The following is a 12,785-nucleotide window of genomic DNA, read 5'->3' as shown; positions in this document are numbered from 1 at the left end:
TGGCTGAATCAAAATAGAATTCGCAGGAAACAAGGGCTTGTTGGAAACAAACAACTGAGCAACAGAGGTAGGCAGCTGTACTCAGTAAAGAAAACTCAGGGTTTCTTTACCCAGTAGTTTAGTACAAGGATTCAAGACTTCTTTAGGGGCTTCCCCGGTGGCACAGTGGTTAAGAATCCACCTGCCAATTCAGGGGACATGGGTTTGAGCCCTGACCCGGGAAGATCCCACATGCTGCGGAACAACTAAGCCCGTGCGCCACAACCACTGAGCCTGCACTCTAGAGCCCGTGAGCCACAACTACTGAGCCTGCGTGCCACAACTACTGAAGCCTGCACGCCTAGAGCCCGTGCTCTGCAACAAGAGAAGCCACCACAATGAGAAGCCCGCACACCGCAACAAAGGGTAGCCCCCGCTCGCTGCAACTAGAGAAAGGCCGCGCACAGCAATGAAGACCCAATGCAGCCAAAAATAAATAAATAAATTAAAAATAAATTTTAAAAAATTTCTTTATAATGAACCGCTTACTCTGAGCACATCTCCCCAGGGTTTCTACCCACTGGAGTCCATCTGTTTGGCAGCTGTCAATCAAAACATTACAATAAGAATTGCTGTCCAGATCAGGCCTGAGTACAGTCATCAGGAATAGGATCAGGAAGTTTCTGAGGTTCCTAAATATTTGTTGAGGACTACAAGCAGAGCAGGGCATTCTTGTGGCCTATCCTGGATGTTCAGATAAGACTCACTGGTGTGGAATTTCCACTAAGCTGCACATGACTACACGCAGACCAGGGTGTCCATGATGAACACATCACATTTTAGTGAAATGCGTGATTTTATTTGTTACTGGCAGAGATTGTTATTAAGGAACTCCAGGATAAAATCTTTTGTAAGGTACGGTAATTTTGATATAAAAATAATACCTACCTCAATGCCCTTCTCTCCCGTGAGGCACCGTGTATGGGAACCTGCCACGTTCCCAGTCTGAGCATTCCAGAGCCGAGCTCGGGCGGTGGGCCAGCCTGGACCCCTGAGTGTCGGGAGTGGCCTCTGACTTCCTCCTCACCAGGCAGCTGCAGTGGGAGCGGCCGACTTGCCCGCCGACAAGACCCTAGCTGCTCAGGCCCCAGCCCCGCCCCGTCCAGACTAACTCCTCCCCAACCACCTGACTTGGTCCTGTCCCCCATCCTTCCTCTGTGCTGAGGTCTCCACCCACCTGCAAGAGCCAAGCAAACAGGTACCAGACCCTGTGCTTCTTAAGCTTGACCTCCTCGTTCAAAACACTCATCACCCCGGTAAGTACCTGCGAACGTGTCTCCTTGTAAGACTGTGACCTCCCTGATGCCAGGGCAGGGTCTCCCTGTGCCTCTGACCTCACCAGGTAAGTGCTCAATCAGTGCTGAATTTAACTTATGGAAATGTCTTTTGATAGAAATAGTTACCTAAAACTCCCCATATATGTCCTTGTTCTACGTGTACTTGATACTAAACAGCAGAAGTGGCCTTGTCAGATGCCCGGTGTGTGGTTAGGCCATTTAGGATGGCTGTTCTCTTGTGCTCTGTACATCCCCTGCTCGACCAGTCCCTGTTTCACTCACATGACTACCCAATCCTCTTAATTATAGGGCTTAATCAGTCCCCGGTAACTGAGGAGCACACCGGACGTCAATTCCCCCTACAAACGATAGCCTCCTTCTCCAGCAAGTACCAAAGACTGCTGCCATGTCCTGCCTGCCGTCTGCCGGGCAAGGTGGGGTGTCGATCCAGGACCCTTTGTGTAAGATTCCCCGGTCCAATAAACCACTGATGTCTCTGTCACTGTCTCTGGGCTCGCTCTTCGTCTCGAGGCTGGACAACTGTAAGGCTTGGAGGACTGCGGGGTAGAGCCCAACACCCGGGCTGCACAGAGGACCACAAGGCCTCTTCCTCCATCCACTATGTGGACCAAGATCCCTCACCTGTCCAGAATGAGGCAACAGCAGACGGAGGGGTGAGGTCAGCAAGCTGCATCATGCCGACACAATGCAGAGGCATGTGAGTCAGCCCCGGGATTTCTTAAATGCCTCTGAGCCTGTCTTCTAGGAATCTACCCAGTTAATCCCCACAATAACCAAAACACAGGCAAGTCTTTCCAGTTTTTGCCTCTAAAGATCCTCTTATCCCCACCCACTTCTCCTGCTCCCCGGTCACCATCCTTTTCAGCCTTTATTCTGTATCAGCCTCTCAACTCCCAGGACCCACTCCAAGCGGCTCCCCCAGCAGCCAGAACAACCTGGTAACAGCTAATTCATCAGCTCTGCTTCTAATCCTCTGTGGCCTCCTCCCGCTGTTAAAGTAAAAGCCTTACAGGGCCCACCCACCTGGCCCTGCCTCCCCCTGCAGCCCGAGCCACCTGCCACTCCCGGGACTCCACTCTCTCCAAAACAAACTCTCAGGGCCTTTGCACTTGCTGGTTCCTCGGGTTAAGCATTCTTTCCCCCAAGTTTTTGCATGCCTGGCTCCTCAGCTGACTCTTTAGCTTTCAGCTGAGGCTTCCTTGACCCCCATCTACTCAGCAAGCCTCCACCACCCTCAGCCTTCGCCACTACCCATAATTATTTATCTGTGTATTGACTTGTCCATCTTCCTACCTAAAATGGAAGCTCCATAAGAGCACCAGCTTTGTCTTGTCCTACACTTTATTACCAGAGCCTGACACAGAGCTTGGTACTTAGTGAGAGCTCAAAAAATTTCTGTTGAATGAATGAATAAATAATAAAGGAATGAATATCTCCTGGAAGGATCAATACTTTCCGCATCCCCGCCCCACCCTCACCAATTCAGATCCCAAATGGGCTCAGCTTTCTGGAAAGACAAAAGTAACCGCTTTCCCTTTGGTGAAATGAACCCTGCATCCGCCCACCCCAGGCCTTCCCTTCATTCACACTCTCTTCCCTTATTAATCCTCAGGAGTCCTATTTCTGACCACCTTTCTCTCTGGAAACCACCCAGATCTCCTTGGCTCAGAAAACCGGAACTCCGCCTTGGAGTGGAGCCAAGGTCGCAGACTCACATTTGAGGGTCCGGGTGGAGGGGCCCTGGCACCCTCTGGAGTGCCCTACCTCTGGCCAAAAGCCCTGTCCTTCCGAGGAACAAAAACAGGAAGGGAGCAGAGGCCTCCAGCGGCTTGACACAGTCCCTAGAGTCTAGGCAAAGCCCTGATGCCTGGCCAGCCTCAGACCCAAGACAGGGAGGGAAGAGCAGGTGGGCCGGGGGTCAGTCAAGGGACGTGGAATTTGGGAAGAGACACCTCCACTCCCTGCTCTGAAATCAAACAAACGTCTGGCTTCAAAACCTGATTCCAACATCTCCATTTCTGAAGGCCACATGGCTGCCATTTAATCTCTCGGAGACTCCGTTTCCACAGCTGTCAAAATAGATTCCACAATTTCTACTTTAAGGGGATTGCTGGGCACTTTGCCCCCAGATGTTATGTCTGGCTGCATCCATCTACCTTTCAGTCCCGCAGGATGAGCCCATTATTCTTTTTTTAAAATAAATTTATTTATTTAATTTATTTTATTGTTTTGGCTGTGTTGGGTCTTTGTTGCTGCACAGTCTTTTCTCTAGTTGCGGCGGGCGGGGTCAACTCTTCGTTGCAGTGCGCGGGCTTCTCATTGCAGTGGCTTCTCTTGTTGCGGAGCATGGGTTCTAGGTGCATGGGCTTCAGTAGTTGCAGCACGCGGCTCAGTAGTTGTGGCTCACGAGCTCTAGAGTGCAGGCTCAGTAGTTGTGGCACACGGGCTTAGTTGTTCCGCAGCATGTGGGATCTTCCCGGACCAGGGCTCGAACCCATGTCCCCTGAATTGGCAGGCGGATTCTTAACCACTGCACCACCAAGGAAGCCCCGAGCTCATTATTCTTAAAGGAAAAATTCAGCCAGGTATCAGTCCTAGTCAGTGACTTTTGATAAAATGTATGGATTTTTCAGGCTGTTTTGAGGCTGAGCCATAAAAGCTGATTCACATTGCTTAACGTGGTTTAAAATCAGGGCCAGTCTAACTCCAGAATTCAGCATATGCACGTACACAGCAGCCATTCAATAGGTGTTTTTCATTGAATGAATGAAACAACAAGATGGGTTGTGTCTATATTGAGCCTACTAATCAAGTCTGATAAACTAAAATCTCTTTTTTCACAATGAGTGCGTGCTGCCAGGCACTAATTCACCTTGGGCTTTGATATCGCAAACAAACACGAGGCAAGAAAACAGATTCAGACGGTAAAAAGGCTCAAGACTTTGAGACTCATGTTCCCTTCTGACCGAGGCCATGGGGAAAATGCACAAGTGGGATGCTAAACCTCCTTATTTCTTTTGGAAATTATCTGTCAGCTCCCGCAGGACTTATGCTTTCAGAAACCAAAGGGACTTTCCAAAACAGAACAACTCCTCAGCAAAAAACAAAAAATAAAAATTAACCTTCTCAACATCACTAATCATTAGGGAGATGCAAATCAAAACCACAATGAGATACTACCTCACACCTGTCAGAATGGCTATCATCAAAAAGACCACAAATAACAAATGCTGGAGAGGATGTGTAGAAAAAGGAACCCTTGTGCACTGTTGGTGGGAATGTAAATTGGTGCAACCACTCTGGAAAACAGTATGGACGTTCCTCAAAAAAATGAAAAATAGAACTACCATATCATCCAGCAATTCCACTCCTGGGTATAAATCTGAAGAAAACAAAAACACTGATTTGGAAAGACATATGCACCCCTATGTTCACTGCAGCATTATGTACAATAACCATGATATGGAAGCAACCTAAGTTCCCATTAATAGATGAATAAAGATATTGTTTATACACACACACACACACACACACACACACACACACACACACACAGAATGGAATACTACTCAGCCATAAAAAAGAATGAAATTTTGCCATCTGCAACAACATGGATGGACTTGGAGGATATTATGCTAAGTGAAATAAGTCAGACAGAGAAAGACAAATACTGTATGATATCACTTATATGTGGAATCTAGAAAACAAATTAACAAACATAACTAAACAGAAACAGAGTCATAGATACAGAGAACAAACAGATGCTTGCCAGAACAGGCCAGGGGGAGAGAAATAAGTGAGGGAGATTAACAGGTACAAACTTCAGATTACAAAATAAATGAGTCATGGGTATGAAATATACAGTGTAGGGAATATAGTCAATAATTATGTAGCATCTTTGAATAGTGACAGATCTAGACTTATCATGGTAATCATTTTAAAATATATAGAAATATCGAATAGCTATGTTGTATATCAGGAACCAACCTAGTGTTGTAGGTCAATTATAGTTCACAAACAAATAAACTCTTAGAAAAAGAGATCACATTTGTGGTTACCAGAGGCGGGGTGTAGAGGGAGGAGAAATTGGAGGAAGGTGGTCAAGAAGTACAAACTTCCAGTTAAAAGATGAGTAAGTACTACGGACCTAACGTATAAAATGATTAATATAATGAACAACTGCTGTGTGTTACATATGAAAGTTGTTAGGAGAATAAAGCCTAAGAGTTCTCATCACAAGGAAAAACACATGTTTTTTTCTATTTCTTTGAGTTTGTATCTATATGAGATGATGGATGCTCACTACATTTATTGTGGTCATCACCACAGGACGTCTGTAAGTCAAATCATTACGCTGTACACCTTATACAGTCCTGTATGTCAATTATATCTCAGTAAAACTGGAAGAGAAAAAAAGAAACAATCTTCATTCCATAGGCGGGCTGCCACCAAATTTTGCAAGAGTATTTAGCAGAAGCGTTCCTCTTTTAGTCTTGCTCCATAAATACTGAAAACAAGGAAAAACACTGCCTAAGACTGAGATTTGGCAAAGGAATCTGATGAAACCCGTCGGTTCTGTGCCATAACGTGACATCCCTGAAGGCTCCTGGTGATCGTGTGATTATCGAGCTTTCTGCTGTCCTATCTCAGGCTTCATGTGCAAAACATGATTTCTTGTAACTCATACACACTTGTCTACCAATGCAGCAGCATCTCAGGGCCAGAACAGACTATCCCGTTAGAGTCCCACCCAGGCACGCTTTAGTCCCCCACCTACTAAAGCAAACCCACAGAAAGGAAAACAAGAGCCAGCTATTCTCTTTGCAAAAGAAGTGCCCAAGCATTTGTGTTTCTGTGGGCTTTTTCCCCCATTAGCTATATTTAACATATGGAAAAACTGAGACTTGGAGAGGTTAAGGTATTTCATCAGTTTAACACATTAAGAGGTGGAGCCAAGGGTTTTCGTTTTGGGTTTGTTTTTTTTTTTCCCCTTTACAATGGATTTAATGTAAGAAAATGGGACTAGTACACAATTTGGCAAGTGCCCTTGGTTAGAGTGTGGGATGCCTGAACAAGAGGCAGGATAAAGGTGAGGTGCTTACAAAACAGCATGCCTGTGAAGAGCATGGGTCTAAAGTCAGAAGGTTCTGGGTCCTAGTCCCAGCTCAGTCACTAATGAGTTGTGGGATGGAGATAAGTCATTTAACTTCTTTGGTTTTAGTTTCCTCACCCAGAGATGGAGACTCATTAATAAAAGCATGCATTACCTACTTCCCAGAGTTACTGAAGAAATCAAATGAATGTGAAAGCTGTTGCAAAATATGAAGGCACACCCACAAGTCAGTTAACTCCTGTACTACATATATATATATATATATGTATGAAAATTAAGAGCCATCCAAAAAATTATATGCATCCATTCTTGCTCAAACTAAATATGTTTCCTCTTACTAATAAAAGGATCAACTGGAATGCGAGACATTTTTGTGAATCAGGATGAACCCAGCTCTTGGAGAATGTGCACTGCTGTTTTGAAGACATGTGATCACAGCCAGGCATCTTTTGGTGCCCTAGGAGAGTCACACAGGCAAATGGACCCACTCCAGTTGTGCAAGGGGTCAAGCCCTAAGCCAATTACTTCAGGTTTACCAGACACTAACAAGGTGCTTGGAGCACCCAGAATACTGAACACATCGTGAACAGGCAAAAGGAACCACCAACCCACTGGACAACAGATGTGGCCAAGTGTGAGAAATGTGATGGGGACATAAGTCACGTTTAAAGTCACTCCCAGACGCTCCCTTCTACACCCTTCTGGGTTTCGGTAAGCTCTTCCTGCACTCTCACCTGAGGACAGCAGTCAAATACCTTCAACAGATCATCACCCCTCGAGGAAATCCAAACAAGAGACACCAGGACAAATCCCTCACTGGACAAGCTAGCGCTCTTCTTGGTGTGCCCCAGGCTGCTCCAGGTCTGCCCTGCAGATCGGAGCCCACTCTGAGGTCGGCTGTTTCTTGCTCACTCTCCCATTTTCTACCCTTTGCATTCATCTGTTCTAGAATCTGAATAAAGCCTTCAAACTCTGGCCAGAAAGAACATCATATGCTTGAGTAACAGGATGACCAGAACAACCAAAGAAAATAGTACCTAGAAAGCTCTGCCTGGACTCACAGACCTTGTCAGAAAAGCCAGTGCAGGAGAAGGCGCTTTACAGGACAACCCACGGGGATAGCTGACTGCCGATACACAGTACAACGGGGCTCAAACCTTAGTGCATATCGGAACCAGCCAGAGGGTGCGTGAAAACACAGAAACCCAGAATTTCTGAGTCAGTTGCTGATGCTGGTCCAGAGACCACGCTTGAAAACTATGTCATAGTTAGTGGGCAAGGGCTACCCAGTCTATCATTCTTATTGGGGCAACTTCAGATCCTGATTCATCCTCCTCCACCCCCCAAACTAAGCCTTAAGAAAACTCATCATAGGAATTAAACAGCTAGCCCTCCTCCCTCCTCCCTTCCCCTTGCCCATACATACACCCCTGCAGCCATGGATGGAGAGAACAATTGCCAAGCCATTCCCGACAAGTACCTCCTAGGCTCAGTCCCGTTCTCACCTGTGAACTAGATGATTTTGCAAAAGGAGTGAGTTATGCTGCAAAACAGAGGACATGGCGGTGCCGGAAGAGCACTCAGGGGCTCCCCGGGTCCCGTTCCCTGAGCTGGTGCAAGGTCCCCCAATCCTCAGTGACAGAGCATGCCAGTGGGACGGTGCCAGGGAAACGTTGTGACCTGGTTTTCTCCTCATTCATTTATCCTGATGTTCTGCCACAATGCACTGTGATTTCCCGCCTAGAAGTCACTTCATGTCACTAACTGCCACCTCACCGGCCTCACCAACAGCTCAGTGCAAAAGAAAGCAGCGAGTGGCCCTAAACATACTGTGTCTTGGGGCGGGGGGGTGGCATGGCCAATTCCCTCCAGACCGGGATCAGAGGGTTTCTGCCCTGGAAGGGACCATTAGAAACATTTCTTTCCTTCCCAGAGTTGATTATGTTATATAATACACTATTGCACTAATAGCAGGAGTTACTGCTACAATAATATTGTTTTGTTTTAGGGAGGGTTAACGGAAGTTCCTACAAAAAAGCAGGGTTGTGAATAATGTAAACGGTCAGTGATAAGAGCCCATCCTACAACTCTCATCTTCTACGGTTCAAATGGGAAAATCTGGCCAATATTCACCACACTTCAGCTTGGACTTTTCTGACTCTGGGACAGGAGAGGTTACATACATTTGGGGCTGCCACTGTGGGCCTAAAAACCAACTTCAGGCTAAATAAGGGAAAAGAATGAAGAGTGATTCATTCACATCATTTTGGTAAATATACATAGCACATGTGTTTGCAAATACCTGGCCTTTAAGATGATTTTCTGCACACAAATAGGCATATTTGGTGGAATGAATGTGACTTTGCCTCCCAAGAAAAAAAAAATCCAAGTAGCTCTTTCATACATGCAAAACTGCAATAGTTCCCAGGCTCTGAGTGCCTGATCTGGTGTGAACCCCATGAAGTCTTGTAAGCCAAACTATATTCTCCAAAGCAGTAACACCAATACAATCTCCACTTACCCCAAAGTTAGGAACTGATCTCAGATATACCATGTTCAAGATACAGACCTCAAGCCCAGACAGCTGTATTCAGAAAATTCTGGAGAAGAAGAGCTCAGCCACTCAGAATACTGCACGATACTGGCTGGGGCCTCAAGAACACTGATTTAAAAATCTTGCCCTCTCCCTACGCCCCCCCCCCCCAAAATCCACTCATTTGCACGCACAAATGAGGCCACGCAAGAGCTGCCTTCACACCCAACACCACTGGTGGTTCTTGTCCTCACCTGTTTTCCAGGAGCGTCATGCACACCACCTCTCGCACCCCAGGGTTGTTGGCCTTCTCCACTGAACAGCCCTGCAAGTTCCAGGTGGCCAGCCTCAGCACGGGCCGCCCATCCCTTGTGCCTCCGAAGGCCTCCACCGAAGGCCGAGTGGAGATGATCTGTGTAGGCCCCCCTGGGGGCAGGTCCAGGTCCTCACTCTGCAAGCTCAGCGAGGTGGGGCTGGGGTGAGGCTTGGCGGTGAAGGTCAAGCCCCCGTTGGTGTGGGTGGACGGGGGCCTGGACCTCTCGGCAAACACCTGGTGCCGTATCCTGTCCAGGAAGGCGGCACTGACCCCGCCCATCCTCACCAGGTCCTCGACGCTTCGGAAGGGCCCGTGCTCGCGGCGGTAGTCCACGATGCTGACTGCCATCTTCTCCGTGAGGCCGCGCACGCTCATGAGCTGAGCCGGGGTGGCTGTGTTGATGTTGACGCGCGGGGTGAGAGGCACGGCGGTGGCCAGGTGGTGAGGCTGCTGCTCCGCCAGCAGGTCCCGCCTCAGGGAGCTGGGAGAGTGCTGCGCCGAGCTGCCCTTGCTGCTCACGCAGATCTCAAACTTGACCTGCTCCAGCTTGGTGGCACCCACGCCACTGACCAGTGCCAGGTCCTCCACCTTCTTGAAGCCACCGATGTACTCGCGGTACTCCACGATGCTGCGTGCCACCGCACGTGTCACCCCAGGCAGGGTCATCAGCTCCTCCTCCGTGGCCGTGTTGATGTTGAGCCGCTCCTGATTCACCAGGATGTTGCTGAAGTTGCAGGCCGCGCTGAACTTGCGGCTATGGGACAGGTCCGAGGGGTCCCGGGGGATGGAGCGGTGGCAGCCCAGGGTGCTCCCCATGGCCGGCCAGGATCAAGGGGCCAGGAAGCCCTCACCACCACAGAAGAACTCTCTGGCTAGGGAGGAAGTGCAGTAGAGCTCACAGGCACAGAAGGGAAGGTGCAGAATTCAGGGCATGAAATGGTTACCACAGACAAACACTAAATAGCCATGCCCAGCGTGTCCAAACCACCTTTCACTTGGCCACCTGGAAAACAAATTAATAAACATACAAATCGATCGAGTCAGTTAATCAGTTTGCATTAGCACTCCCTACCTAGAGCTGGAGTTCTTAGCCAGGAGTCCAGGGCTGATGCCTGTCTGTGAACCTCTGAAAACACACATACAAGAGGGCTGGTCCATGAGGATTTCTGGTGAGGTCCAATTTTTATCACACTGGGGTCCAAAAACGCTATAAGCCGCTTCTCTTGGAAAGGCACCTATCCCCATCAGCCTACACCTCTCGTCCCTGCCTCTCTCAACTCTCCCAGAACTGGGGCCATCTCCCCTACTTCGGTAGCCCCCATATGGCACTCAGCGCCACCAGCAACTCTGGAATTCCGTCCTCACTAGTGCGGGCACGGAGAAGGGGTTTATCGCCCCCTACCAGACCCGCCGCCGTTCCGGCGCCCCACCTCTCAGCCGCTCCTCCAGGGCTTCCTCCTTCCACCTGCGGCTCCGAGGCCTGAGACCAGGCCAGGACAGCGCTGGCCCGCCGCCTTCAGAGCCAGGGCCCACGCGGGTGCGGGTCAAGGGCGGGCCGCGGGATCCCTCCCACACCGCCTCGGGCCGCGCGTCCCAGCTCTTTCTGCTGGAGAAACTCTCAAGAGTCTCTCTCCCAGAACCGGCAGGAGCTGCAGGGCTTTGCGGAGGCGGCAGCGGCGGTGAAATCCGGCCGCTGCAGCAGCACCAAGTCTTGAGGCTGCACCAGGACCCGCTGCGTTGCCGCAGTTGCGTTGATCCAGACAAAAAGTCCTGCCCCCGACTCGAACGCGGGATCCGCAAGAACCGCGTCCACACCCCAGTACCAAAGACACCGCTCCCGTTCGCCGTCCGTGTCAATAGCCAAGTCCCGGCCCCACGCCCGCGCCTCCGCTGGCACCACGGCCACGCCTCCTCCCGAGCGCCAACTCCTCCCCCGGACTCCAGGGCTCGTGGGGGCGGGGCCCGAGCGCTAGGCCCGGACCTGGGAGCTCCAAACCCGAGAGCTCGGGGGCGGGGCCCGGACGCGAGGTGGAGGAATGCGGGGCCCAGGAGTGTGAGAGGCGGGGCTATGCTGGGAGAGGGCTGGCCTGAGCGCGTGGGGGTGGTGATGGCACGGGGAGTGCGGAGGCAGGGCCTTGCGGGGAGGGAGCGGCCCCCGGGCCTCGGAGGCTGGATTTAGAGACTGAAGAGGCGGCGCCGACGCCAGAGAAGCTGCGGCGGGTCAACGCGAGGCTGTGTTCGGGTCCTCTGCTCCTGAGCCCGGGTTGCTACCGGGGACCGAGGGCTGGTTGTGCGGGATGGAGGCTTTTTAGCCTCGCCCGGGGCGAGACCTGCCCGACTGCTTTTCGGTGGGCTGCACCCAGGGGCTCGGCAGAAGCTACCGGGCCGCCAGCCCGAGTTCAGTCCGTCTTTGGGAAGTGGGGACAGGGCGAGGGCACTCCCAGTGGGGGAGGCACCCCTGCGGGTCAGGGGCCTCGCCTCAGTTCTGTCTGAGAACGTTCGAGAGAGGACTGAATGGGATCTTTTTAACTTCTGCCCCCCAGTTTCGGCGTCCTCTTTTCTTCCTGTGGAGTATTACCTTTGCCTTGCTTACTGAGAGATGTCCGCAAACAGCCCTTGCAACTCTGTGTTACTAGGAGAGGGCACGCACCACGGATTAGAGATGTGTTCACATAGGTCACATAGCGTTGTTCGTTTGCACGTTTAGTGCACTGAGTAAATATGGATATTTTCTATAAGTATTAAACCTAGTTATTAAGGAGGAAGAACGTGCTCGTTGGAAATGGAGGCTGCTTCCCAAAATTCAGAAGAGTTTTTGAATCATACCACTAAATGGTAATTTAGTTAAAGATTAAAGAGCCTGCAGCATTACAGTGGATACACGGAGCTGGAGTACTCGATTAAACAAACCGTGTGTGGTGATACCGTTGAATACTTTGATCCTGGGTATTCAGTGACCTCTGAAGTTTCATCCCCAACCAATGTAACCGGTGCTTCTGCTTTAAATTTCCTAGGTTAGGTCAACAAAAACCAAGTCTCAGGGAACGCAGAGGCACTTCAGATGTGAAATGAAAGCCAGCCAAGGCCTGGCAAAATGCTATCGCCTTTCTGACTGTGTATACTGGTCGGGACTCTTAATGGCAAGTGACAGAAATCCAAGTCAAACTAGCTTAGACATAAAAGCTAAGGGATTTCCGGGTTCTTGTGTAGAAAAGTTAAGGAATAGATCTTACCTATGTCACACGTGACTGCATCCAGCTCAAATGATGTCATCAGGACCTGGTCTGACCCCCTCTACCTGCTCTACTTGCTCCCCAACCCTAAGACTAGGCTACATTATGCCACTCCTTTCCTCCGGTAATCCTGTTGTGATAAGGGGGGAAAAAGTTGTTTAACAGAAAAATATCTTTAGAGGAGGAAGAAATCTTTGTTGATCAGAATGCCTTAATGGGCCTTTGTGGCTATGGATGGACAGCCTGGGGGCAT

The 12,785-nt window shown here is 49.8% G+C and overlaps 1 protein-coding gene across 1 annotated transcript in view; it reads right to left on the bottom strand.

Moving 5' to 3' along the window:
* The window catches only part of EEPD1 (endonuclease/exonuclease/phosphatase family domain containing 1), a 117,571-nt gene extending 106,386 nt beyond the window's left edge, over positions 1-11,185 (bottom strand). The window contains exons 1-2 of the mRNA XM_060108320.1: positions 10,730-11,185; positions 9,238-10,302 (exon numbers count right to left, since the gene is read on the bottom strand). Coding sequence (XP_059964303.1) covers positions 9,238-10,115 — 878 coding nt within the window. The 5' untranslated portion in view covers positions 10,116-10,302; positions 10,730-11,185. The remainder of the gene's footprint in view (positions 1-9,237; positions 10,303-10,729) is intronic.
* Between the last annotated feature and the right edge of the window lie 1,600 nt (positions 11,186-12,785).

This window comes from Mesoplodon densirostris, chromosome 9 (assembly GCF_025265405.1).
Source record: "Mesoplodon densirostris isolate mMesDen1 chromosome 9, mMesDen1 primary haplotype, whole genome shotgun sequence".
Taxonomy (NCBI): Eukaryota; Metazoa; Chordata; class Mammalia; order Artiodactyla; family Ziphiidae; genus Mesoplodon; species Mesoplodon densirostris.
This window is presented reverse-complemented; position numbering and strand designations above follow the sequence as displayed.